We start from the raw sequence: 27,964 nt of genomic DNA on the forward strand, positions 1-27,964 counted from the left end.
GGAGGAGGAGGGTGGGCAGAGTCAGGGAGTAGTGAGAGATTGCTCTGAGTTTGCGATATGGGGAAAGCTTGACTAGGAGATGCTTGGGCTCCAAGTGGCAGATTGAAGCCAAGGGAGTGAATGAAAGAAAAGGGAGATGAATTCCATGTTGGGTAACTACCAGGCTTGCTGTGGTTATTCTTCTGTAAACAGATATCCTGGTGGGGGGAGACCCCTCAAAATAGCTCTCATCATGTTGAGGTATCTACGTGCTGAGTGTCATTGATGGACTTTCTGGAAATTACAGTTTTGACAATCAGTGACAGACTTGGACTAGAGCTTCCCCACCTTGGCACCACTCGCATTTTGTTTCAGATAATTCTTTGCTGTGGGGGACTGTCACGTGCATTGTAGGATGGTTAGCAGCATCCCTGGTCTCTACCCACTAGATGGTAATAGCATTTCATTCCTTGCCCTTCCTGCTTTCAGCTGTGACAACCCAGACTGTCTGCAGACATTGCTAAATGTCCTATGGGCTAGATAAAGCCACCTGAGCAAGTTCTTCTCTTGAGTTTATGTAAAGCATGTTTGGAGGAGCTACATTAGCTTTTCTCTTCCCAAACAACTGAAAAGTACATTTGTTTCTGCAATTATCCTGATCCCCATTTAGGAAGCAGGTTACTTACCTTGGAAGATCTATTAAGTAATTTTATAGTTTGTTTTTTGTTTTTGTTTTTGTTTTTTTTTAATTATGTCCTGCACATAAAAGCACAAATAGCTGCTAGATTCAAATCAAATCTTGTTTTTCTCTGTGTGAATCATATATAAACGAAGGGGATGCTGCACTCCAGAGAATGACCTCACTCGTGGTTATGACAGCCATTTCACAGGAATTGCTGCTAGTTCCTTATGTGCCAAGTGTTTTAAGGCAGACCATACAAAAGAGTTATCTGAGAATAATCTTGGGGTTGGAGGTAGGAGAGTGGTGTTCAAGTGAGGCAAATATGAGCTTGTTATAATAATTTGAATGTAAAAATATTAAAACATGAGAGCTAGTACTTAATAATTTTTAATGCATACTCTCTTATAGTTCATAAAGAAAAAGGATGTAAGAAAGTAACTTGATAAGTTACCTGCTCTAGTGGCTGAATAAACTTGTAGCTTGAAACAGTCCTCTTTGAATTAGTACCCCAGTTAATAGACTATTTATAAGATATGTCAATGGCAAGCACTGGCCCGTATATATGTTGCTCTGAAAGGATGCTATCAATTATTCTATTGGAGTGCAAATTCTGTGAGGACAGGGATTTTGTTCCCTTTGCTCACTTTCTTTTCTTCACCTCTCACACTTCCTCCCTCTTCTAGTTCACAGTGGGGCAGAGTGGCCTGGGGAGCAGCCTGTGAGAGTATTTAGCATCCTTTTTGGTTGGCTCGATTTCTTCCCTGACCTCTGGCGCCCTTCCTCACAGCCTAGTGTCCCTGACCTGCAGCTGCTGAGAGCTAAGGCTGGTAGTATCACCTCTTCTCACGGATCTTCCAGCATGTCTTCCTGTCCGTGGCTACTGTACATTCTCTGTGCCTCATAGTACTGTGGCTATTATGACTTCCAACCCCAATCTTAATCTCATTCTACCAAATGGAGGAAGAAAGATGGACTCAAGCCTTTGTCACATGTATTCAGCCCACACTCAGAGGCATCCATACCTATGTTCTCAAAATCTGATCACAGCCTTGATTAACAGAAATGGGAGGGCTTGCAGAGAAAGGAGAGAATACCAGAGCTTGGAGGTCTTTGTACTGCTTTTCCTCCTGGGGACAAGAAGAGTGGTATCTGGACAGCTGAGGGAGGCGAGGGCCTTTTCTGTGTGCTTCTGTCATTTGGTTGGAATGAATAGGCCACTTTGGAACCAGCAACTGTATTTTATCATTTGCGATAGAACTAGATTTGGGCTAATTTGGTTTATACAGTACAGGAAACGTGGAGTAAGTATAGTATGGTAACTATGAGTCTCCTCTCACGAGAGTCTCCGTAGTGCAGTGGATAGAGTGTTTATCCAAGCTTGCTTACTGGCCCCCTGTGTCTGGGTCAAGTTAATTAACCTCTCCAGTCCCGACTCCTCATCTTTAAGGCCAACTCAAGGTTGTCAGGATTTAATGTGATTGTTGTGTAAAAGTGCATAGTGATTTTTATGGTTTAAATGCTATAGATTGTTTATTTGCTCAGGAATTGTGTGATAACGGCTTCAGAATTGTTGCTAAGTTGTTGAAGATTAGGATTCTTGTTTTGGCTTTACTAAAGAGGTAGAATCCTTGGCTAAGCCATTTAACTTTGTGCACCCTGGATTCCTTATATCCAAAACAATCCACAGAAATGATTGATATTTTCATTTTCTAAGCTCTGAAATTCAATTTTATTTTACTATTTAAAAATCTCAGTCCTCTTGTTAGAAATGCATCTTGTGACTCATTTGAGCTTGACTCATCTCAGTTTGAATAGCCACTGCAACTGTGAAGTCCCTCACAAACAGTCCTATCGTTTTTAGGTAAGTATGTACAAGTAGAGAATGTTGCTGAATTGATATTTTACAACTGAATTATGTCTTAAGGAGTCCTGTGCCAGGTGAGAGGACAGTATAAACTTTTTTAAAATGCCTCTAGAGCACTCAGTGTGTCACAGGGACCCACGACAAAGGCAAAATTCTCTGAAGACGATATTTGTAACCAAATGCTCCTAGTTTCCCAGCACTCTGTTGCTCTAGGGGGTGCGAATCATGCATCCTTTCTGTGTTTAGATTTTTCTCCTTCGGCCGTATGTTTATCGTGTGAACCAAGGAGATTATGTACAATTTAGAGAAAACAGCTTTCACCCCTGGCCTCAGAGTTCAAGTGTCACTCATACTCTGTATTCTCATGGAAAACTACACTTCGTGTCTTAAAGACTGTCTTCTTCTTTTACGTATTTCTGTTTGTTTTCATAGTGTTGGTAGCAACCAACATCAACAGATGGTTGATTCCTGCATATATTATTTTTAACGTAATAACAGGGAGTTAAATGATTAAAACTCCAATCAAACTCACAAAAATACTTTCGTCATAAGCTGTGTACAGGTTTTTGACTGAGCTGTTAATTTAGGGGGTTGTGCTGCTGCTGCATCAAAGTCAGTAGGGACTTTATCATATAAATATTTAAAAACTACTGTAAGTAAAGAGAATAAGAACTGACACAGAACAGAAAGTCACTTTTATGCCCTAACAACAGCTAACAGAATGCTTACTGTGGTGCCAGGCATTATGGTAAGCCCTTTCTGTACATTATTTCACTTAAACATCCCAACAGTGCTCCTAGGTCGACACTAGATAGGCACTCCTGCTCCATCCATTTTATAGATGAAGAAACTGAGGCTCAGGTCGAGACACTTGCCCATGTTCACACAATGCGTGAGCTGCAAGGGCTGGGGGTTGATCCAAGCTGCCCAAGTCTAAAGCCGGTGCTGAAGTTGCATTTTACAGTAAAATTTCCAAAATTTCCTTCAGACAACACTGGGATTTATTTTTGTGTATATTAAGTGAAGTGGCAAATTGAGTGGTTTCTAGAGAAATTCAAATCCAAACAATGTTACCGCTGAGATCATTCAGATTATTTTGTCATTAGCATTTGATGAATAAGACTGTGTCCTGAACTGAACATGGTTGTAGAATTAGGAAAGTACCTTAATTCTCCACTCTGTTTTCTGAACAGAAACTGAGGAAAAATTATAAATTGTTTTTAAAAGCATCAAATAGAGCTTATCTACTTTGCACAAAACTAGGGTGATAAATGGCTACCATCACAGATAGCTACTTCTCTCTGAAAATATGTTTAATATTTGCAACAATTTAAATTTAAATTATTCTTGGGGCGCCTGGGTGGCGCAGTCGGCTAAGCGTCCGACTTCAGCCAGGTCACGATCTCGCGGTCCGTGAGTTCGAGCCCCGCGTCGGGCTCTGGGCTGATGGCTCGGAGCCTGGAGCCTGTTTCCGATTCTGTGTCTCCCTCTTTCTCTGCCCCTCCCCCGTTCATGCTCTGTCTCTCTCTGTCCCAAAAATAAATAAACGTTGGAAAAAAAAAATTAAAAAAAAAAATAAATTTAAATTATTCTCAACATTGCAAGTTTTGCAAATGTTAATTTTATTTAACTCTAAGAGATACTAAAAGTAAGACACTACAAGTAACAGATAAATATTAATCATTAAAAATATAGTTGAACGATTAAAATCTGCCATCACACAGTTAAAGCAAAGCCATTTAGACATGCCTCATTGTAAAGTTTCTTACAGTGTAGACTTTCCTTTTCTTTCTTCTTTTTCTTTCCTCACTTCTTCCTCCTATCAGCATCCTGTTCATGATCATCATCACTATCCTCTCCATCATTTTCTTCTAGACTCTACATCAGTGTTTTAATTGCAAGCTAGAGAAACTTACTCAGGCTTAGTTAAGCAAAGGAGTGATCTAGGATACCTTGCAGTTTGCAGTTTGAGTACAGTCAGAAGAATCAAGCCTCTTCAAGCAGTGCCAAAGCACACTGATGTGCTTATAGTGGGTTATAGATATTGATCTATTGGGAATAAATATTGATCCCTTAGTCTAAGTTCAGCTGGGTGGTTCCTGGGGCCATTTCTTCCAGCCTGTTAGCAGTCTAGCCCTCTAAACCCAGTGTGCCATGCAGATGTTAAATTTTAACGAATGCTAAGACTTAAGATGGCTGAGAAGTATCTTAGAAGAACAGGATACCCAGCAGATCTGGAGATGAAAGAAAGTTGCAGCAAGTAGTGGATGGTCTTTTCAGTTGTCACTTTGGCCGGGCCGGGGGGGTGTCAAGGAGATTTTGACCTTTGTGCAAACATGCTATTTATTCATATGTCAGCTTTCAGGAGAGGTTATTAGCCTTACCTTTGGGCTCTGTGTTCGTTCCTTGCTCAAGAGAATGTCAGGTGCTTTGGTTGATGGCGCCTTCAATATGTCATCTTACAGATGACACTTCTGGGAGAGTGGGCATGGGTGGTAGGGAAAATTGTAACATGTCATGTTATTCCATGTCACTTTATCATGCATCAAAATAATATATATTTTTAAATATACTAATCACAGGGGATCTTTGGTCCAAAACTCATGGCTGTATATATAATGTTTTTCTGAATATTATGTAGTTTTCATAATGAACATTGGTGAAAAAAAATTTTTTTGAGAGAGAGAGGGCGCAAGTGAGCAAGGGGTGGGGGCGGGGGTGGGGAGGGGGTGGAATCCCAGGAAGGACAGAGGGAGAGAGAAAGAGAGAGAGAGAGAGAAGTGGGGCTCACCCAAAGTGGGGCTCATGCTCATCCAGAGCTGGGCTTGTGTTCACCCACAGTGGGGTTCGACCTCACCTGATATGGGACTCAAACTCACGAACTGTGAGATCATGACCGGAGCCAAAGTCAGATGTTTAACAACGTGAGCCACCCAGACGCCCAGTGAAAGAAGATTGTAAGCCATAACTTGTTTTTAACCCTAAAGGAGAAGATAGTAAATTTTAGCTTTTATAGATCATTAATTCCTATCAAGGTTTGTAAAATTTAAACATTGTTGAAATAGAAATATGCTTTTAAAATATCTTCAGGAATTGAATTAAGTTATCTTTAGGCAACATTTCATAAGTAGTCATTTCTCTGTTGAAATAATCATGATCCTTCCTTTATTATAAAATAACTAAGGTGTATCAATGTTCATGTTTGTTTGATTTAGGCTTTTATGCAGTGTGCATATAGGATCATAAAGGATGGGCCACAGAACCTTTTCCCTGTTTATAATTAAATCTAAGAAACTAAAAATTTCTCTTCTGATTTCTTAGTATCTTAATATATTATTGTTACTTTATACCCATAGCTATTTTATCATAATCCTATCCCTCTGTCTTTTAGTGAACCTGTTTTTTGTTATTGTTGTTTTTACACGTCATGGTTTTTAATCAGATTCTTTTTGAGAATTTATTTTTCTTTCCAAATTCTGTATTATTAAGTGTGATTGTAAACTAATGTGAGTGATCTTTTTAATTGTCCATAAACAAATTTTAAAGTTAATTACAAAACAATTCCAAAGGTGCATTAAGCATTTATGACTAGAATAGCATATTGGTATATTTAAAATTTTTTTAATATAATTTATTGTCAAATTGGCTAACATACAGTGTGGACAGTGTGCTCTTGGTTTGGGTATTTTGGAGCACAGTGTTCATTATTTGTTTAAAAATGAATCTGTATTGACACTAAAGGTTGTATATGTTTTATCTATATATTATTATTATTATTATTATTATTATTTTAATGTTTATTTACTTCTGAGAGAGAGAGAGAGAGAGAGAGAGAGAGAGAGAGAGAGAGAGACAGTGGCATGGTGGGGGAGAGGGCAGAGAGAGAGGGAGACACAGAATCCAAGGCAGGCTCCAGGCTCGGAGCTGTCAGCACAGAGCCCGACATTGGGCTTGAACTCACAAACCGTGAGATCATGACCTGAGCCTAAGTCAGATGCTTAACCAACTGAACCAGCCAGGTGCCCCTCTATATACTTTAAAATATACCTTCAATGATTTTCTAGTTTTTAAGTTCCTTAAGGCAGAGCCCAAGTGTTATTTTTATTGATTTTGTACCTTATTAGCTTTCCTGAGTGTACATTGCACCTACATAAACTGGAGTATGGAAAAGAGATGTGTCCTATATAATTCTTTATATAGAATTATAACATCATTACTAATATTTTTCTCAAAATCTATTAAAAGTAGCCATCCTTCTAGAGTTTGCCAAAAATGAATCTTCCATGAAGGGTTTTTCACATTCAATTCTTTCTTTCCATTCATAGTGGCCTCTCTTCTTCTGTTCTTAAAAACTGTTTTGGGGGGTGCCTGGGTGGCGCAGTCGGTTAAGTATCTGACTTCAGCCAGGTCACGATCTCGCGGTCTGTGAGTTCGAGCCCCGCGTCAGGCTATGGGCTGATGGCTCGGAGCCTGGAGCCTGTTTCCGATTCTGTGTCTCCCTCTCTCTCTGCCCCTCCCCCGTTCATGCTCTGTCTCTCTCTGTCCCAAAAATAAATTAAAAAAAAAACGTTGAAAAAAATAAAAAAAAAACTGTTTTGGTATTAATTTCTCAAATACTTTGATTTACAAAAAATGAAAGGACAAAATTCAGATCACCACAGATAGTTCATCACTAAAGAGCCTGACATTATAGTGTGCAGTAGGGAAAAAACTAAATATGGAGTAAGCAGTAGTTTTCCGTGTTACAGGATGATAAGGTTTTAGATCTCTGTGCAAAGAACTGGGGGCAGAAACCAAATGTATTTTCTATTATCTTACACCCCTAAAGGTTGGAAGTTGTCTTTGAGAAACCATTAATTTCCCTTTGGGTCTTCAGATTGGCAGCTGAATAGTAAGCTTAAGTCAATAAAATTCAAAGTTGGTAAAAATGTTTACATTATTTAACTTCTTTAATGTTGCATTTATATATATGTGTGTGCATGTATATGTAATTAGGTCTATATACCTATATGTATGCATGTGTATATGTATATATGTAAAGTTGTTTACGTAAACCTCTATTTAAATTCACAAAATTGCCAATTTTTGTAATGCTTTTTATAGTTTAGCTTTTTATTTAGAAAGAAAACAGTCTCATGGTAGTTCTTCCTAGGTTCAACTAAATAGCACTTTTCTCTGTGCTGGAGAAATCAGGTAGGTCTTTTAGACTTAAGTCATACTTTTAAAATTAAAAAACCAATTGACATCTATTAGCGTTTCAGGCAGGAGATATAATTGTTAATATTGTTTAGCCATGATAAATGCACTGTTTCATAGTATACTTTTTTTTGACAACAATATTGTTCAAAACAGATTTCTAATTATACAATTATTGGGTAACAGGAGAGGATGTTTTCAAATTTGCATATTATGGTGGGTGATTTTACTTTAAAATCTAGTGGTTTCTTGCACAATTTTATGGTTTCTCCAGTTGCTAAAATGTGAATACCTACATTATTAAAAATAAATTTCACACAGAGAGAGACAAATACTATATAACCTCACTTGTATGTAGAATCTGAAAAAAACCTCAAACTCATAGAAACAGAGACCAGATTGGTGGTAGCCAGGAGCAGGGTGTAGGAGGTGGGGAAAAAGAGTAAAGGTAGTCAAAGGGTACAAACTTCAAGTTGTAAGATTGGTAAGTTCTGGGGATGTTGTGAGAAGTACAATGATTATAGTTAACAATACTGTATTGTATACTTGAAAGTTTCTAAGAGAGTAGATCTTTAAAACGTTTTCACCACACACACACACACACACACACACACACAAACACACACACACTCTATAACCACGTGAGGTGATGAATGTGTTAGCTAACCTTATTGTGGTAGTCATTTTGCAACATATACATCACACACCTTAAACTTACATCGTATTATATGTCAGTTATACCTCAATGAAGCTGGGGAATAAATAGTAAATTTGGAAAAATAAATTTTCCCGTTAGAGTTGCAGTTTCTTTGTTATATATGAGACTACTTTTAAAAAGGAAAAAAAAAAAATGTTTAGCCCTTTGACAACTGAGGCACCAAGGCCCAGTCATAAAAAAAAAAAAAAAAAGAAAGAAAGAAAGAAAGAAAAGAAAAGAAAAGAAAAGAAAAAGTCTGGTGCACCTGGGTGGCTCAGTTGTTTGGGTGTCTGACTTTGGCTCAGGTTATGATCTCATGGCTTGTGAGTTGAGGCCCACATTGGGCTCTGTGCTGACAGCTCAGAGCCTGAAGCCTGCTTCGGATTCTGTCTTCCTCTCTCTGTGCCCCTCCCTCACTTATGCTCTTTCTCTCTCAAAAATAAATAAACATAAAAAAAACAAAAACAAAAACAAAAAAAACCAGAAAAAGCCCTTTCTGTATGAGGCTTATATTCTTACATTTGGCTGATTGACTACTTAAAAAAAAAATTCCTACTTCCTCTTTAATATCTCTGTCTGCACACCTCCACATACCTTACCCCCAAAATACATATATACATATGCACACACATACATACAATACTATCTACATATATGTATGTATATAAGATATATAAATCCCTTGTGTCAGGCAACTCATACATATTTTTTTTTCTCTTTTTATGATATAACTTGTAAATCAGGGAATTATGTTTAACAGTAATGCACATTCTAAGGATTTCAAATCTGTCTTAAATTTTTTTTCAATGTTTATTTATTTTTGAGAGACAGAGAGAGACAGAGCGTGAGTAGGGAAGGGGCAGAGAGAGAGGGAGACACAGAATTCAAAGCAGGCTCCAGGCTCTGAGCAGTCAGCACAGAGCCCGATGCAGGGCTCAAACCCACGAACCATGAGATCATGACCTGGGCCGAAGTTGGATGCCCAACCGACTGAGCCACCCAGGTGCCCCTCAATTCTGCCTTTAAATATTCCCTATTAAGTGTACTAAATTTTCCACTTACTGTTTTGTCTCTATAATACGTCCTTTGCATTAATTTGTTCACAGACTTTTTCCTTTTCTTTGCTTGACTGAAACAAAATTAAATGAAGAGACGAATGAGGCACCATTTCTGCCTGAAAGTTCAAAAGCAGTCAGAGATCAGTGGCAGGTTGTTTTCACCAGCTCCTGGTCAGCTTTTCATAGTGGAGGTATCTGAGAGAGAAGGTCACCAAACTGAGCAAAGGATTCATATTTTCAGGGGCTTTTGGAGCTTGAAGGGACTTAGGCAGTTGTTCATCTAACTCGTAGAAAACCAGTAGAACACTGATTACAAATAAGGGGCATAGTAATGGATTAAGATACTTCCTTCTTTGTTTAGAAGGATATCAGAGAAAATCTTCAACAAAACTTTCTTTCCTTAAAAAGAGTCAAACTTGGGGTGCCTGAGTGGCTCAGTCTGTTGAGCGTCTGACTTTGGCTTAGGTTGTGCTCTCAGGGTTCATGAGTTTGAGCCCCATATCAGGTTCTCTGCTGTCAGCACAGAGCCCGCTTCAGATCTTCTGTCCTCCCTCTCCCTCCCCCTTCCCCACTTGTGCGCATGTTCTCTCCCTCCCTCCTTCTCTCTCTCTCTCTCTCTCTCTCTCTCTCAAAAATAAACTTAAGAAAAGACTTGTAAACATTTTGTCATCACTAGCCTGTAGTTCTGTGTGGAATAAAAAAATTGTGAAGCAGCAAACAATGATTACTGACCCTCTCTTTCCCACCTTTCTTGCATGTTGACACTGTTCTACTTTGCTCTTCTGGTGGGTTGGATGCCTTGGGGGTAGAGATGGCTCTGAGCCACACCCAAGCACCAGGAGCCTGAGGATCTGCTTTTTCTCGGCCCAAGATTCCTGGTTAACTCCTATGCAGTGATCCTGTGAGAACAGGCATTATAGGGGTGGTATCAACATTTATTCCATGACGACAGGGCAACAGTTGAGCAGCACTAGTATATTCTATCCCTGAAACTCAAATTAACACATGAAAGTATAAACCATATTCTTCAACTTCATGTTATAACTCTTTGGTTGTAATTCTCTCTCAAACTCCTCCCTAGAACTTTCTCCCACGCTGGAGTTAGAGAGGATGTCACTGTGCTTCTAATTATGGTTTGCTTCATTTGATGTCCCCCCTCCCCCCAACATAAGGCTATTGCTATAAGATGTCCTAAGGGATGGCATCCTATGGTCAGGACACTAGGAATGGACAATAGCCCATGTTAATGGATCATTCTTTAACTTCTCTCAGGTCAGATCCTGTCCTTGTTCTGGGAACTTTTCTCTCTTGACCTCTTGAACATAAAGATTATACTTAATACACTGTGTACATGAAAACAAAGTAGGTAAAGCAATATCAATAATTCTGTCATAACCTCCTCATTTTGACTTTTCTTCAGGGACTGAGATTCAGGGGGTGCTATTAAGTTAATATTATTGGTATAAATTTCATTGCTTTTTTTTATATGTTCTTCGAAATTTCTTTGGTGTATGGTTGTATAAGAGCTATATACATAAGTATTTTTTTATGCACATTTAAGTGTCAGAATAAGTTCATAAATTAGTTTTCAAAATTTTTCTCTTAAATGGTGTTTATCTGAACATTGTTCAAGCTGAGACACATGGGACAAGGGCCTCTGTGCGTGCAGTTTGCAGCGTACTGGCTTAGATCGTGGGTCCTGGGAAAGCACACACTCTCTCTCTCTGAGGTCTACCTCCTGTGTCCCCTCAGGCCCACCACTGTTGTTCATTGCTGACAGTGGATGGTGATTTGGAGCCTGTAGTTATAAACTCTCTACTCAGCGAGGGCTTACAATCTGTTGGAGCCCAGATGCTACCTTAGGAATCACATAATTCAAATGAGGTTCAATTTTGTTTAGGGACCACAATCTACTTAACCCCCCAAATTGGTATTCGTCACATTTGCTAGGGTCATCCATCCTTTTAGGACCAGTTTCCCAGTCTTTAAGTTCATATAGTTTGGTGTTGATGGTGATGATGATGATAAAGGCAAGCAGCTATTATCATTCATTTAAGTGAGTACTTTCTAGTGCCAGGCATGTCATGTATGGAATTAGTGGTTCTCACAGCAACCTTGAAAGTAGGCAATATGATCCCCATTTTATGGATTAAAACCTGGGCTCAGAGAAGTTATCTTACTTACCTTAAGCCACATAGCTGGTAATGAGAATCTAGGTTTCATTTTAATCTCAGTCTTTCTACACCCCCCTCACCCCACCTATGTGCATTGCACCGGTTATGTTGTCTCTATTTCAAAACTGAATATGTGTTTTAGAAAAGATGGGAATGTATGCTAGGGACACCTGTTGGCGAATTTGACTTCTCTTTAGAGTTCTTTACATAAGGATGATTATTTGAAGATAGATGCCAGCTCCGTGACCTTGTCTTCTTGTTGAAGACTTAACTCATGATTTAAAAGTCACCCAAATAGTTCAGTATTGAAGGCAGATATGTTTATTAGTATTACTGATACCACCACTTAATTTTATTCAAAGAACTGGTCTTTGACATTTCTCAGATTGGTTACTGGCTCTAAGTGGCTGTAGCTTATTGAGAATCTGCAGATTTATGTCTCAAATGGTGTTCCCCAGCCACCCTTCCCTCCCCACTGCCTTGTTCAGTGAGCAGGGTAACTTGCTGGCCTAGGCCAGCTACAATATTATGGTTTCAGTGTCGGTCATGCAGAACCAGCCCTGTTCTGATTTCAGAATTATGGTTGGCTGTCCTGGTGTAAAGTGACTCCCTCCTTTGAAGGAGGGTGGGACTGGGGAGCAATAACATTAAAGGTTATGCTAATATTCCATGCTCATGAAGGTTTCCTGGTTTCATTTGAAGCTGTCGTTTAAAATATATGAACTTCTAATAGTATCGATAAAAAAGTGTGAAAAAAAGGTGTGCATAGAAGCAAGCACATGTATTTTACAGGTCATGCATTTTTTAAATAATAGATGTGAAAAAATGGTTATTTTTCTTTAAGACAGAGATTTATGAGTGATTTCTTATAAGTTTTTTTTTTTAGAACTCAAAAGAATAACAAAACCCTAGTATGTTTCCCTTAATTCACTGGAAATAATTATAACATTAATCACCATTAGAACTAAAGGGGAAATGTATTATAGATTCAATAACGTCCATTTTTATGCCTAACAGAAATGAATTTATGATTAGTGAAGGACAAAACCCTTTATTTTTGAGCATTTTGAACCTAAAATGTACCAGATAGGGGGGTTGGTAACCTTTGGGAGGATGGTAGCAGTGGTGGTCAGGTGGTAATTACCCATCGTCCTGAGGCCACATCGTGACTGTTAGGAGAACCTTATGGTCCTATCCTCATCATTTGGATCTTTGGATTTTCCAGCCCCTTTTCTGTGTGGGTCCTGAAATAAACCTGATTATTTTCATGGAACCACCTTCATTCTCTTCCTCTGCTTGAAAATGTTGGTCATGGCATCTATGCCTCCTTGTTGTTACCTGTTCCTTGTAGCTAAGGCAGACACACCAACTTTGGACATTACTCTCGCTGCTGTTGGCCTGGCCCAGGTCCAATATTGATGGCCAAAATTAGCAATTTACACTTGCAAAAATTGGTGGTGGTGGTGGTGGATGGGAGTAATAAAGAGTTTTATAGATTCCCTTTTACATAAAGAAAATTTCCTAGAAAATTATGTTTTTGATAGGAGAAAAAAGTTGTAATCTATGAAGGACTAACGATAATTGGCACACTGATTTTCACCTTCCCTAGGTGTACCTTCCCTAGGGTACAAACACACTGGAGTTCTCGTGGTCAGGCCATGTAGGACACAGTTACTGAGCGCATTGCAGGGAAGAGTTTCAGAACTGTAGGCTACTTGTTTTTTCCTGCACACGTAAAATTTCAAGTGCTGTAATTGTCCACTTATGATGTCATTTTGGAGCATACAGGCAGGACTACCAAAAACTTAGTTTACACGTTATCTTGGATAGCTTATTGTTTTTCTGGGTTTTAGAAACACGTGGTGAAGAAATGGCTCAAATGTTTTTCTTCTGAAACACTGGGTCTGCTCTGCTAAATGTAACGTTCAACAGAATGGATGTTTATCCTGCTAAATATCCGCAAAATGTTTGGTAAGGCCAGGGTGGAAGGCTGCCTAACTCAGTGTATAATTTTGTGGTAAAGATAACATGGCAGAAAGTGCATCCTGACATTTGGAAAAAAAAAGAAAAAGAAGTGTTATTTTGCCAGAAAGATGTTTCCTTAAAGTATAGGTTGCAACTCTTAGGCAGATCCGGACTGGAGGCATATTTTGCTTGGCTTTCACAGTATTAAAAACAAAAAGTCTGACCACCTAGGTTGGAGACTCTGTTTGCTGGTTGTCCACACTCCCACCACTTGCTTTTGCCTCGGTTGCTCACATTACTCCCCAGGGTTCTGAGACGTTTCTTTTGTGTCTCTTCCTAAAAGAAAGCTATTTGTAGGCAATGTCTGATTGCCATGCCCTGAAGTTGCCATTGGACTGTTAGAAGAACCTCCTTCTTGCTCCTGCTCCTTGCTCCTCTTGGCTTCAGCTCAGGTTGGGCAATAGCAGGCCCCTGGTGGACTTTGGGAAAAGGAAAATGGAAGGAGAAGGGGAAGAAGTCCTGTCTGTGCTTCCCCAGCACTGGTCCCCCAGTGTCCAAGGAGGTGGAGGGCAGCCAGGGAAGGGCTGCTCAATGCCATGCTCTAGCCAGGGAAGGAAGAGAAAACACCCCTCTCCTTACTCATCTTGTCTTCCTGTGTGCTTGTTTCTTGCCCCTGTTATTTTTTGACACATGGGTGGGGTCCAATTAATCTATTCTCATTTATGCAGCATACAGTTTTGAAGTCCACAGAATGTGGGTCACTGTGCCGGGGTCATGGAGGGCAGTAGGGGAAGATACCCAGATCTGTCACTGCTGTGAATTTTAGTTCTATTATTGTGGTTTCAGTTCCCACGTGAGAATTTCGAGTGTCAACTATATCCTTCACCAACCATACAATATCCTTAGAATTTTTATTTCTGTCTCTTAGAGACTAGAACTTGTATTCTCTTGACAGTGCACAATAGTTGCTTAACACTTTCTTCTGGCTCTTGAGTAGATCATTTTCAGAGACAGGGTACTTTCCAGCATTTTTTTTTTTTTTTAGTAGGCTCTATGGTTTATTCTTTGTTTTGCTTCCTTTACTCATCTTTGAACAGGGCGATATCATTTTGTCCGCACTCATTTGCCAATAGCCAGAGTGTGGGGTTCACTTTGATTCTGCCCTGTTTGTTTGCTGGGGGAATCCCTTTCTTGAATTTCCAGGCCAAAGGGTAGGCCATGCAGCTCCCAGCCTGAACACCAGGATAGGAGCTCTGCTTCCAGGTAAGAGCTGCTCCTGCCCTGCCAGCTTTTTCTACCTGCTTCTCTGCCACTCTGAACCAGGGGCTGTAAACTCAGGGGCCTGAAGATGTTAGGCAGATGAAACAAAATTATTATGGAAGCCATTGGTCTTAGACAGTATGCAATGTATGGAGGCTGTGGAAGGCATTTAAGTGCAATATTTCTAAAGTGCTTTGCCCTTTTTTTTTAAATGTTTAATTATTTATTTTGAGAGAGAGAGAGGGAGGGGCAGAGAGAGAGAGAGACAGAGACAGAATCCCAAACAGGCTCAGCACAGAGCCCCATGCGGGGCTGGGCTCAATCCCACGAACAGTGATGTCATGAACCATTACATCATGACCTGAGCCAAAATCAAGAGTCAGATGCTTAGCCAACAGAGCCTATGCTTTACCCTTTAATTTTTTTATTAAAATAATTTTTTTAATGTTTATTCATTTTTGAGAGAGAGAGAGAGTGCGAGTTAGGGAGAAACAGAGAGAGATAGAGACAGGATCTGAAGCAGGCTCCAGGCTCTGAGCTGTCAGCAGAGTCTGACGTGGGGCCTGAACCCACGTGTTACGAGATCATGACCTGAGCTGAAGTCTGACGCTTAACTGACTGAGCCACCCAGGTGCCCTCTGCTTTGCCCTTTAAACAGTTTGCCCATGAACCAAATATGGTATTGGAGTCTTTTGTGTGAGACCGTGTTTCTAAAACAGTGTTTCTTAAACTTTTTTTGATTTTTTTTTTGACCAAGTATATGCACATGATTTTTTAAATTAATTAATTAATTAATTAATTTAAAGTTTATTTATTTATTTTGAGAGACAGAGACAGCATGAGTGGGAGAGAGGAAGACAGGGAGGGAGAGATAGACTGCCAAGCAAGCCCTACACTCAGTGCAGAGCCCGATGTAGGGCTTGAATTCATGAACCACGAGGTCATGGCCTGAGCTGAAATCAAGAGTTGGATGCTTAACTGGCTAAGCCACCCAGGTGCCTCTGCACATGATTATTTTTAAAACAGAAGTCCAATATTTTATATTTTGGGGATTCTTTTCTGAGAGTAAATCTCAGAACTGAGATTGCTTATTCTAGGAGTCTAAAAATTAGTAGCGTTTTTTGTTTGTTTTTAAATCTACACCTTTATTTATTTACTTTTCAGTTAGTTTAAATCCTTGAGGGGTACAACATCACATGGATTCTCTGGCCAATGGCTTTAGCAGGAAGGTGGCTTGGGAATTTGGCACGAACCATGCCACTATTTCCATGAGCATGAGTTACTTTTCCCCAGATTACTCTGGTTTTATTTGGTTTGCCACCAGGAGTCACTGTGTTGTTCTTTGCTTTGTACACATAAGCACATCTCTTGCCTAGATAGAATTCAGTTTCATCTCGAGCATAAACACCTTCAATTTTAAGAAGAGCTGTGTACTCCCTCTGGTTCCAGAGACCCCACTTACACCAGCAAAAATGGCTTTGGACCCCAACCTTCCAGACATATTTGTCATTTCAGGAGTCCTGTTCTCAGCAGGCCTCCATGGGTTCCAAGATGGCAGAAAGAGACTAAACATTAGTAGCTTTTGATAAATAGATTCCCAAAATGTTTCTCAAAAGATTTATGCTGGTTTACGTTGCCTAGGCAATGTGTTTTTACTGTAACCAGAATTCAAATTTAAATTATTTTGTGATTTTTAATGGATGAGGTATTATTTCATTCTTTTTTAATTTATATTTTAAAATTTATTAGAGTAGTGGAACATTTCATTGGTTGGTAATGATATCTTCTCTTATAATAATAATATTCATAAAAGATATAGTAAAATGAGCAACTTATGATAAAGTAAATCAACAAGCACAAAATCTTCTTAGATCACCCCTCAAAAAATGACTTTATCATTTATCTGCAATAGGTATGTCTCACTTTTTGTGGTATAATGGCCACAGTTATCTTACTCTATTTTATTAGTCCTTGTCAATAAAAATGTTGCAGAACAGAGAACTGTGCATCAAACAAGAGTGGACTGTTAATATTTTTGTGGTTTATAAGGAAAGAAAATTTCAGGGTGTTTTCCCTGGGGAAAAAAAAAGTTTAAATCTAGATATAATTGATTTTTCAATATTGAGTTTTATTTCTGGAAAACTATTATACCACATATAACTTCTCACTTGTATTTCATTAGCAATGGATTTTGATACTGCAATTCTTACCTTGAGATATGTGTACCTCTGAGCCCTTTACCTTCTCCATCAAATCAATGAGTGTTTTGCAGACAAATATTACTATTCCTGCTAGATGGATTCTTTTCCTGACTTTACCTGTGATATAAATAGCTTCTCCCCATCATCTTGGTTTTAATGAAAGTATGAAATCTATATACTTTTATTTTTCTGTATGCCATCTTAGTAATATATACTCAAAACTACATGTATAACTTTTGCTGAAATATCTTTTGAGTTTTACTATACTACTCTTTTGAGTCATAAAAAAGACCCAAAAGATTTTAAGCCTTGCCCATTATGAACAACACATGATTTTTGTTTTGTAATGGACTAAAAACCCATTTACTTCAACAGAATTGGACCAGGTTTTAGAAAATAAAAGCATTTATCCATGGTGATGCAGAATTCTAGCAGTGTTTATACTTTTGATCATTCCTTAGAGAAGTATTACCTTGGTAGACAACCAGCTGGCTTCAGGGAAAATTGTACCCTTGATACATGCTTAAAACAGCAGTGTAAAACGTAACTGGCTGACCGTGCTGGTTTTGGTTAGGGTCACTTTCTTATTATTCATGGTATGCTGGGAGCACAGGGGATGATATCAGTTTCTACCCTGTAGAACTCTTATGATGGCCAGACATAGTATTTCCCTCTGTTGTCAACACTTGAGAAAAATTTGCCAAGTGGAGACTTATGAATAGAAAAGGAGAGAATATTAGTAATTGTGGTTTGTTTTCGGAAGAGAAAAATGCAGTTTTTCAATGTTATTTTAGAAAAGATCTTAGGAGTTAAAGTTTAAAATTCTAAAAAACTTTTGTTTTTAACAAATAGGGCATGATTTTTAATCCCAGTACTCTTTAATTTCTTTCCTAAGTATGTTTTGTCCTAGGACATTGTGGCAACCCATATTACAGTCCTTTGGGACCTGGGTTAACTCATCTTTGTTTCCCTAGTATTGGCACATGTGAACAGTTCAATAAATTGTTTTTGACATGAACCAGTGACCTTGGAATTTTTACAACATTAAAAATTAATTGAGAAATTAAATGGGAAACATAAGATGATGGTGATTTTTCTGGTTGGTACCAATGTTCCAGACTTTCTTAGTTGGCATTGTTTTATCTCCTAATTACTGGCAGAGTAGGGAACAAAGACAGGAAGCTCAGAAGGTTCTCTATTATGTAACTAGACCCCATTGTTTTTTTGTGCAGTGGACTACAGATGCTGTTACTACCTGTAAGTTATCTTCATGATTCTAATTGGCTGACTTACCTTTGAAGTTTTTTCGGAAGAGGAAAGCCATTTCAGACAATCAAGCTGGGAAAGGATCTATGTGGCATTAGTGATCTTAAGAAAAAAATGTCTTTGTGTCTGCTTCAGAACAGAGGGTAGTGAGGAAACCAGATGCATGGTTTTCCAAGAAAGAGGGCATGATGAACAATTAAGTTTGATTATATATTTTTATATTTGGGATGTTATATTATGAAGAGATTTTATTTCCAGATCCCAAAGGGACCAATTTGCATCAACAACAAAAATCAAACAGCCTGATTAAAAAAAAAGAAAAAGATTAAAGAATTATTAGTGATGAAACTTCACTAATCATCAGGGAAAAAGAAATGAAAACCACAATGAGATACCACCATATACCTATTAGGATGACTGCTATAAACACACACACACACACACACACACACACACACACACACACACACAAATGACAAATGTTTTGAGGATATACATAAATTGGAACCCCTATGCGTTGGTGGTGGGAATGTAAAATAGTGCAAATGCCTTGGAAACTGGTATGATTATTACTCAAAAAGTTAAACATAGTATTACCATGTGATCAGCAATTCCACTTCTGGGCATATACCTAAAAGAAGTGAAGGCCGTGACTTGAATAGATACTTCTACACCCATGTTCATAGCAGCATTTTCACAATGGCCAAAGTATGGAAGTAACTCATGGCTGAGAGATGAATGGTTATAGAAAATGTGCTACCTGCATGCAGTGGAATATTATTCAGCCTCAAGGGGGGAAATTCTGACACATGCTACAACATGGATGAACCTTGGAGACATTATGCTAAGTGAAAGAAGCCAATCACAAAAGGACAAATATTGTATGATTCCACTTATATGAGGCTCCTACAACAGTCAAATTTATAGAGTCAGAAAGTAGATGCTGGTTGCCAGGGTTTGGAAGAGGGACGAATGAGGAGTTGTTGTTTAATGGGCAGAGTTTCCGTTGGGGAAGATGAGAAAGTTCTAAAGATGGATGGTGCTGATAATTGTGCAGCAGTATGAATGTGCTTAATGCCATAGAAGTGTTCAGTTAAATGGTTAAACACTTGGGGGCAGTTAAACAGAATGGTTAAAATCGTGGCACCTGGGTGGCACAGTTTAAGCGTCCGACTTCAGCTCAGGTCATGATCTCACGGTTGGTGGGTTCGAGTCCTGCGTTGGGCTCTGTGCTGTCGGCGTAGAGCCTGGAGCCCGCTTCAGACTCTGTGTCTCCCTCTCTCTCTGCCCTTTCCGCACTCACACTCTGACTCTCTCTGTCTCTCAAAAATAAATAAACCTTAAATTTTTTTTTTTTTTAAAAAAGAATGATTAAAATAGTGGAACAAACAAAACTATCTGTATGGACATTTCAGTCAGCCCATAATCATAACCTAGATGCTAAACATAAGTCATCTGTGAATTATCAACCCCTTTTCCACACAATATGTCTATATTACCATGGTAACAAAATAATACTACTTCAGTGAAGGTAAACTACTTGAATTAATACATATAGTGGAATGGTACCACCATTGGTCTTCACTGTTGGATCAGGTTCTAGATTTGCCAAGAAGTGTATAGTAGCTATTGTACTCCAGCTTCTTCATTTATTATGAGAATATAATCATATTGACAGCAGAATTTTAGTTGTGGTATTTCTGAATGCTTCTGTTGCTGTAAACTCCAAAGAAAAAGTCTCCTAGAGCTCAACATGGTTCTAAGGCTAGAAGATGCAGAAGATACAACTCCCTGTGTTTCCAAAAGTACAGCTCGGCTTTGCCCTAGTTCTTGTTAACAGTTTTCTCAAATAGTACAACATGGAAGTCAATAATGTTCATATCCAAATGACATGGTATAGCTTTTCTTCATGAAAAAAATGCATAGGAGTTGCAGGGGAGATGGGTTATGAGTTTATGGAAATATTCTAAATCCTGCTGAAAAACGATAGGGCCATGATAAAATGGACACAGTAAAAAAGCTTGAGAAGTGGCTGCTTTAGTCATTGAAAAATTGTTTAGGCACAAAAACATGTTGAGATTTATGGATGGTTGTGTTTTGCATGATGCTTAAGCTAACGGAGAAAATGAAAAAAGATCTTTTAGGACACATTTATTTATACATTTACTCATGGCTTAACTGCATATTTAATAAATGTCCACCAGTCCAGTATAATGCCTTTATCATCATGGTGACATGACCTTTTATAAATAGAGAAACGAAATTTATGTTCAGTACCAGGGAAAGGAAATGTTCTGTTCATGTTTTTGTTACAAGTATGCATTTAAAAGGACTTCTTTTTTAATGTATTTTATAGCTCTGTGCAGTCTCTCCTAAAAGCTTAAGGGCATCACAGTATTGGATGTTTAATGATTCATTTAAATCACTGTGTTTGTATGCTTCTTCCTTTTTTTTAAGTGAACCTGAAAACATTTCTTGAGTCCTCATCCACAACCATACATTAGGTATTGTAGTTAGGTACATAATACATGATACCTTCTGAATTTTGTGCTTTTGAATGAGTTAGAGTCTGCTGGGAGAGAGAGTACAGATACCCCCACCTACCTCTCTAAGAAAAAGAATACCCTTAAAAAAAAAGAAATAAAAAGATGCTTAAGTATGTTTTCAAGCTGTTTGTTTTAATAATATATACGTTTGTCTCCAAATAATAACATGAGCATAATTTGCTCAATTTAATGCATATTTGTCATATGGTATGTTCTGCAATAGATATAAGCAGTTTCTGCCTTCAAATTTGTGATTTTGAGTGTGGTTGGAAGGGCTAATATGACAGATGTATGCAGGGTAAATTACTAGTATTCCTAAGAGAGACATAGCAATGAGTGTTGCCTTGACCCTAGTACTTGACCCTTGCCCTTGTACCCCGGTTTTAGATTTCATAGAATATCCTTGCATTGTCGGCTACTTCAAATTCTGTTAGGAAATGGTTGCTAGAATGTATATAATATGAAAAAGGGGACCAACGAGGAGGTATTGTGTGAGATGGGTCTTGAGGGAGGGATAGAATGCCTGCCAATATGGGGAAGGAAGTCAGAGGTGGGAAAGTATGGGTCAGATTCACAGAGTAGTGAATGGTCTTACGTGACCTAAGCCTAGAGGGACTCTAAGGAAACAAGCCAGAAAGGTAAGGTTGATTGGTAGAAACATGTTTATCTGACATGGTTTGAAATTACTCCTGAAAGATGTCCACTTTTAGTTTTTGCAAGAGTAGTTTGTCCTTGACTCTTCAATATTTGAGCTCTGATTGTACAAATAATTCAGACAAGAATGAACCAGTGAAGATGTCTGTAATTTTCCCAGACATTTCATGCCTTTTTAGTAGTATTTGTTCATTCTTTTCCTGTTGATTTTACTCAGTTCTCTGTGCTCTGCTTGCTCCCTTACCTACTTTTTTCCACATGGGTGATAAAGCCCCGAGGATTTAGTTTTTCTCCATTTACTCCACTTTCCTACAATAGCAAAATATTTGTAACCCCACCACTAATATCCTTGCCAAAATGGACTTTTCCGGACTTTCTCTAGAGTTCATGACTGTTCTTTCTCTTTCAGCATTGATATTTCTCCAGTGGAATATCAGTACATGGTCTGCACATGAAGATCATGCAGATTAATAATTGTTATTGGGCATATTACACATTTGCTAGCCTGTGATTAATTGTGATTTTTTTTCTGGCTAACATTTCAAATGCATTTGGCTACTAAACAAGAAAACATTAAAAAAATTCATTCGCAATGATATTTGAAGCTAATTTAAATCATGTTCTTAATGATTCTGGATTATTTAAATACTGATGAATACATTCTTGATTAATGAAACACAGGTGTGTGATTGTACTATTACTTCTGCTTATATGTATTTATAAACATTTGATTTCAAAAGGAAACGGTAAGGGCCCGCTATGGTGTTTCTTTTGCTTTTCATTAGCTTTATAGTCAGATAAAAACAATGTATAAAAGGGCTGTAAATTACCTACCCAAAGTATTACTTTCTTACTTTATCTTATGAGCAGTCAGAATAGGCTACTGAACTTTGTGTTGGGTGGGTTGAAATGCTCTGTAGGAGAAAGTCTTGCTATGGAGTTTGAGAAAGAAATATATATATATTTTGCTTTTTGAATATCAGTGTTACACATTCAGGCGTATGCAAGCTTAATGCTTCACTTGTCTGTATCATTTTCTCCTGGAATGACAGCTTAACAGTTTTCCTGGTTGGATTGTGTTAAAATCTTTAAAGGCTACATTCACTAAAACATATGTCCAATGTTTGGGCAGCCAAAATCTGTGCAGTCATTTTAACAGAGTATAACTTAGCAATCCTGCTATTACCACAGATATCTTATTGTCATTTCTACATTAAAATATCCTCAGTTTGGAGTCTACTATTTCATAGTTAAATTGTGGGATGTGCTGAAGTATACTTTTGCCTATCTTAAAAATGGAGCTAGCTAAGAAAGCAATAGCTTCAGTAAATCACCAGAGGACATACTTAATATAATGAAATTATTTTATAATAGGTTTTTATCTAATTAACTTTTCTGAAGCATCTGCCATATTCTGAGCATCGTACTAGGTATCCTGCGTAGAGAACTTGAAGTGATAGCCATTTGTAATGACGTCCGGGTAGAAGAAGTACAACAGGAACACATCATGGAACAGTCAGACCAGGAACAAGGCATCGCCAGGGTTCCATCAGAACAGAGGTGTCTTGATCTGTCTGCTGTAGGCAACCTTGCTGAGTGTTCGGTATTGAAATTCTGATAACTCCTCTTATGATACGCTGCCGCTGGTGCCCTGGGGGAGAGGATGGCTAACTGAAATAGTGAGAAAGTGAGACTCCATGAGAGAAATCCAGGGCCAACCAGTACTAACAGACTTAGCAGCCACAGGCTATTTTACTCCTCCTAGCCTTTCAGAATTGCTTTTAAAGTTTTCTTGACAAATCTTCTGGAGCCATAGGGAACAAAGCCCTTTTGTTGAGAGGTAGGGGATACGGAGAACAGTTATTCACAGCCCTGGTCTTTAATTGGCTTAGCTTTCCCTGGTGCCATTTGTTGCCTCTAACTCACTGGTGCTCCATCTGCCTGAGGCCAGAATCCTGGAGCAGGTCTTAGTGGCAGAAAGTTGAAGAAGCAGATACTGGAAAATCCAGCCTTACGTGATCTTTCCTGGCTCTGATAGGTTTAGCTTTTCATATTGAAAAGTTGTTTAAACTCTCTTAAATTTTTTTCAAGTGGTGAAATAGGTTTATCTCAGAAGAAAACTTGAAACTTTAAACATTTCTTCTAAAGAAAATGAATTTTAAAGTATTATTAGTATTTATATTTATGGTTATTTTAAAAAGGTTAACAGCTGTCCCTGTTGAAAGGCACCATATTAGTGTTTACTAAATATATCAAAATACTAAATTTGGCTAGCAGTATGACTTGGCAGTTGTGTACCATTGTGCTTAAATGTATGAAAATTAAATGCCTGTTAAAGTTGACAAAAAATATGCAATTTAATCAGAATATCTAATTGAATCACAAAGAATAGCGTAACACTGTCCAATTTTCTAGATTTGTAATGATCTCATCAGAGTATTAGCAAAGTGTTAATAATTTCCAAAAGTATAGAAAAAACCAATCATCATAAATTCTAGTAAATTAAAACTGCAAATGATAAAAAAGAACATACCAAGTTGAATTTATTTATATCTTACAAAAGTATTGAAATGCATTTATAGACTAATCTTTAATAATATATGCTAATTCTTTGATGATAAGACTTTGACAATATCAATGTGACTTCTAAATTTTGGCAGTTTTCAGAAATTTGATGTAATTTTATTTTACACATTTTAATACTTTTCAGATGTCAGAGTTGATTTTAGGAAGCAAAAATGAAACTTAGGTGCTTTCCAAATTAAATTAAGTAATCAATCTAAAATGGTCAGCTCACAGCCTAGCACATAGCAACTTGCAGGACAACCAGTTGTTTATGATTACCATTATTTCTGTCTCTTCTCTTCCTGCCACACTGGCTTCCTCTGGTTTGTATACCATAATAATTTCCATAAACTCACAGTGTTATTACTTTTTGTTGTGTCTACCCTTTAGCTCTTGGTGTTTTAGAAATTTCTAGAATTTCTTCTGTAACTGTCAGTATAACTCCTGATCTACGAACATGCATGTACATAACACACATACGGAGGTGCTGAAGAATTCTGTTTCCTCCTATAATAATAGCTGATTTACCGTGCTGTCTAGGATCCAACAGTTTGAGGGTCAGGAGGTGAGCTGGATATAATCCTGACATGGAGCATATCACACAGAGACTGACAAGGGAAGGCTGAATCCCTGTGTTTTTAGTGTGCCTATTTGCTGCTGGAGTTTGGGACCTTAGGGTTTCCTTGTATGTGAAGCTACTCCAAAGTGCCATTAAAAAAAACCCAAAACACATTGTTACATTTTTTGAGGAGATTATGACTATAACATAGCAAGTACTTGTTGCCTTCAGCATTAATTCAAGGGCTTTACCTTTATTTATGACTTATTGAGAATACTTTCAATAATATAAAAATACTTTTTACATAAAGTGAAATACAAAAGCCTTTTCCCAACAATTCCTTCACTGTCACTCTTTAGGAGGAACAAGTTTTGGTAGTTCAGAATGAATCCCTCTAGACTGTTTACACAAGTTGACTCAGTACATACAGCTAGTTTTATTGGTGTCCCACTGCTGTGGTAATTGGGTTTTTTTGTTTATTTGTTTTTTTTGTCTTTTGTAAAAATGAAATTATATTGCTCCGCAGTTTGCTGATTTTACCAATTAATTTACCATAGGCCTCTTTCCATGTCCTCAGTCTTTTTCATGACTGTATAATACCCAACTGTATTGCTATAGCTTGGTTTATCTAGACTTTCTCCTGCTGAAGGACACTCAGATGGTCTCTGGACTTGGAGATTTTTGTTCTGGCTACATCTGTGCTTAGTTTCCCACTACATTCTGCAGGCTTTAGGAAGCCACGCTGTCTGCCCTGGTTGGTTATCAGCCTCCAGGGATCATTCTGAAGGCTGTCATTGATCTTGCATGGGACTCCGCTCAAATAAAAAACACCAAATCTGTTGTGTGGAGCTCTAAGGTAACAGTAGCATTTTTATAGAAGTGTCTCATTTCTACCTCCTGGAGATTTGAGATGCATCCTCTAGCTGGGATGGATTTTAACGAGGTCATCTCTGGACACTTAGGCATTGGCAGATTTCTGAGTTTCAGAGCAATAAGAAAGGTTTAATTGTCAAATCTGCTTCTTCTCATTGGTAGATCAGCACTCCTTTTAAAGAGTACTTTGAGAACACATTTGTTTTTTCATGATTGTGGACTGTTTTTGTCTCTGTATATTCCTAACCAGGTGCATTGAAATTTGTGACTTTCGTAAATGGCATAATTAAACACGGTCATAAAATCCAAGTAGCAGTATCCCAAGGTTAGCATTTGACTGGGGGTGGGGATGGTATTCATTAAGGTGTCCATAAAATTTTATGTTCTTAAGTCACTATTTACTCAGTATATACAATAACTTATTTTTTTATCATGGCTACTGGCCATATCTTAGGGTTTAACATCTGCTGACTGAAATGGTTGCATACTTTTAAGACTTTAAACTCTAATTGCTTAGAATGAAGGAAATCTTTTAGTTTATGTACATATTTTTGCTTGGAAGATCTTATTTCATATTCGCAAAATATTAATGTAGAATTTAAGAAAGTTGTTATCAAATTATTAGACGTGTAGAGGAAAATTACCCCTTTGGTAACATGTAATTATTCAACGTATTTTAAGCAGTAACTTGCTGTTGATTTTAATATTTTTTACCTTCCAACACAGCTGGCATCCTGCTATGATATCATAGCTATTCTTTTTGATTTATTATTGTACAGAGTATATCATGCTGTGTGAGCAACCACAGTGAGCCGGTATTGAGAATATATCTTTATTGTTTGTGACATTTCCTATGTTAAAATAGAGTTGTGGTCGTTAACCAGGTTTTAATGCACAGGGACAGAAATGGTTATAACGCTTTTACTTCTGCAGGGATTTCTTCCTGCTCAGTTTCCTTAACTATCTAGGAGCTTGAGTTTTTCCTGCAGTGCAGCTTTTACATGCTATTTTTGTGTTTTCCTTTTCCACAAAATAATATTTTCAAAGGCCATTTATTTATATTGCAAATACACCCCAAAATGAACCAAAAAAAATCACTTTGATTCCTAAAGCAATATGAAGAAAAAATGATTTTGAGATGACAGTGTGAAATACAGTAATTATGTTTGTAACACAAAAGTATTTTATAATGGAATGCATTTTTGATGACAAGATTACAAATCTCATTTTTCTTTGGTAGTAGGATTAGAAACTATATTGAAAAATTTTGTAACAATGCAAGTACCAAATGACTGTCCAGTGTGAGAGAGTTTTAACTTCCTTGGCATAAAATTGTATTATTAATTTTAAACTATTTATTGGTCTGAAATCAGTTGTTTTTATTCCTTAATCAAAACTGCCATCGTATACTTGAAAACATGTATTCTCTTCAACATCAGATTTCCCCTTTCTTTTCCAGTCTGTGATCAAAACAGGGCGACTGCTAATCAGTCACGAGGCTCCCTTGACAGGCGGCTTTGCGTCGGAGATCAGCTCTACGGTTCAGGTAGAGTCACTTCTTGGCACTGATTTTAACATTTGTGCGATGGTACTTGCCAATTCCAAGAAAAAAGTTACTTATCACGATATATGCACTTTTTGGAAATGCATGTTTTCCATTTGACTCCACTGTCCTTTAGTTAGTTAGTGGTCTAATTACATCTTCTGGAAAAGAAATCTTGAAGTAATAAAAACTGAAATTTTTATAGGAAGAAGAAAGTTTGAAGTGAGTTTACAAAACAAATGTAAGTTCTGTCTGCTAGGATAACAGGAAATGAAAACTTTTAAATCCGAATGTGGTATTTCTCTTTTGATAAAACTTAAGCTTTTTATGCAATATGTTGATTTTCACAGCATTCACCTTAAAAAAGATGAATCTGTCAAAAGGTAATAATATAAATTCAATAAATAATTTCAAAAATCAATAATTAATTTAATTAGTTTAATTAATAATCATATTATGTTATGCTATTAGCCACGCTTTAGAAATGGTTTAAAGCCTTCTTTTTTAAAAAAAAATTCAGTTAAACTGCAGCAAATTTTTCCATATACTGCTTTATGGAGGAGTTTTCTTTAAAATATTTGTTTGCATTTATCTCACAGATAGGAAATTAAGATGATTTAAATAAGTTTCATTTTTCCGAGTTTTTTAAATTAAAAATTGAATAACGATTTTAAATATAAAGTATATGCTTTTTAAATTCAGAATATCTTTACAGTTTGCAAACATTTTACTTCTCTTTACTGGTGTTCAGATGATTCTGTTGTTAAGATACATGTAAGTTGAGAATTCCTTTAAGTGTATGTGGTTTAAAATTTTGATATAAAGTTATGATATATGAATAATGATAAGTTGTTATAGGTTAAGCTTTTAACCAGTAAACAA

The 27,964-nt window shown here is 37.5% G+C and overlaps 1 protein-coding gene and 1 pseudogene across 2 annotated transcripts in view; one reads left to right on the top strand and one right to left on the bottom strand.

Annotated features, from left to right (window-relative positions):
• Positions 1 to 27,964, top strand: part of BCKDHB (branched chain keto acid dehydrogenase E1 subunit beta) — a 212,508-nt gene that overhangs the window by 120,970 nt on the left and 63,574 nt on the right. For both annotated transcript variants that reach the window (XM_040474023.1, XM_040474021.1), the window contains exon 9: positions 26,999 to 27,085. In XM_040474023.1, coding sequence (XP_040329957.1) covers positions 26,999 to 27,085 — 87 coding nt within the window. The remainder of the gene's footprint in view (positions 1 to 26,998; positions 27,086 to 27,964) is intronic.
• LOC121029712 (60S ribosomal protein L35a-like) lies at positions 16,004 to 16,391 on the bottom strand (annotated as a pseudogene).

Source organism: Herpailurus yagouaroundi, unplaced genomic scaffold (assembly GCF_014898765.1).
Source record: "Herpailurus yagouaroundi ecotype Mexico unplaced genomic scaffold, PumYag 139, whole genome shotgun sequence".
In the NCBI taxonomy this organism is placed as follows: domain Eukaryota; kingdom Metazoa; phylum Chordata; class Mammalia; order Carnivora; family Felidae; genus Herpailurus; species Herpailurus yagouaroundi.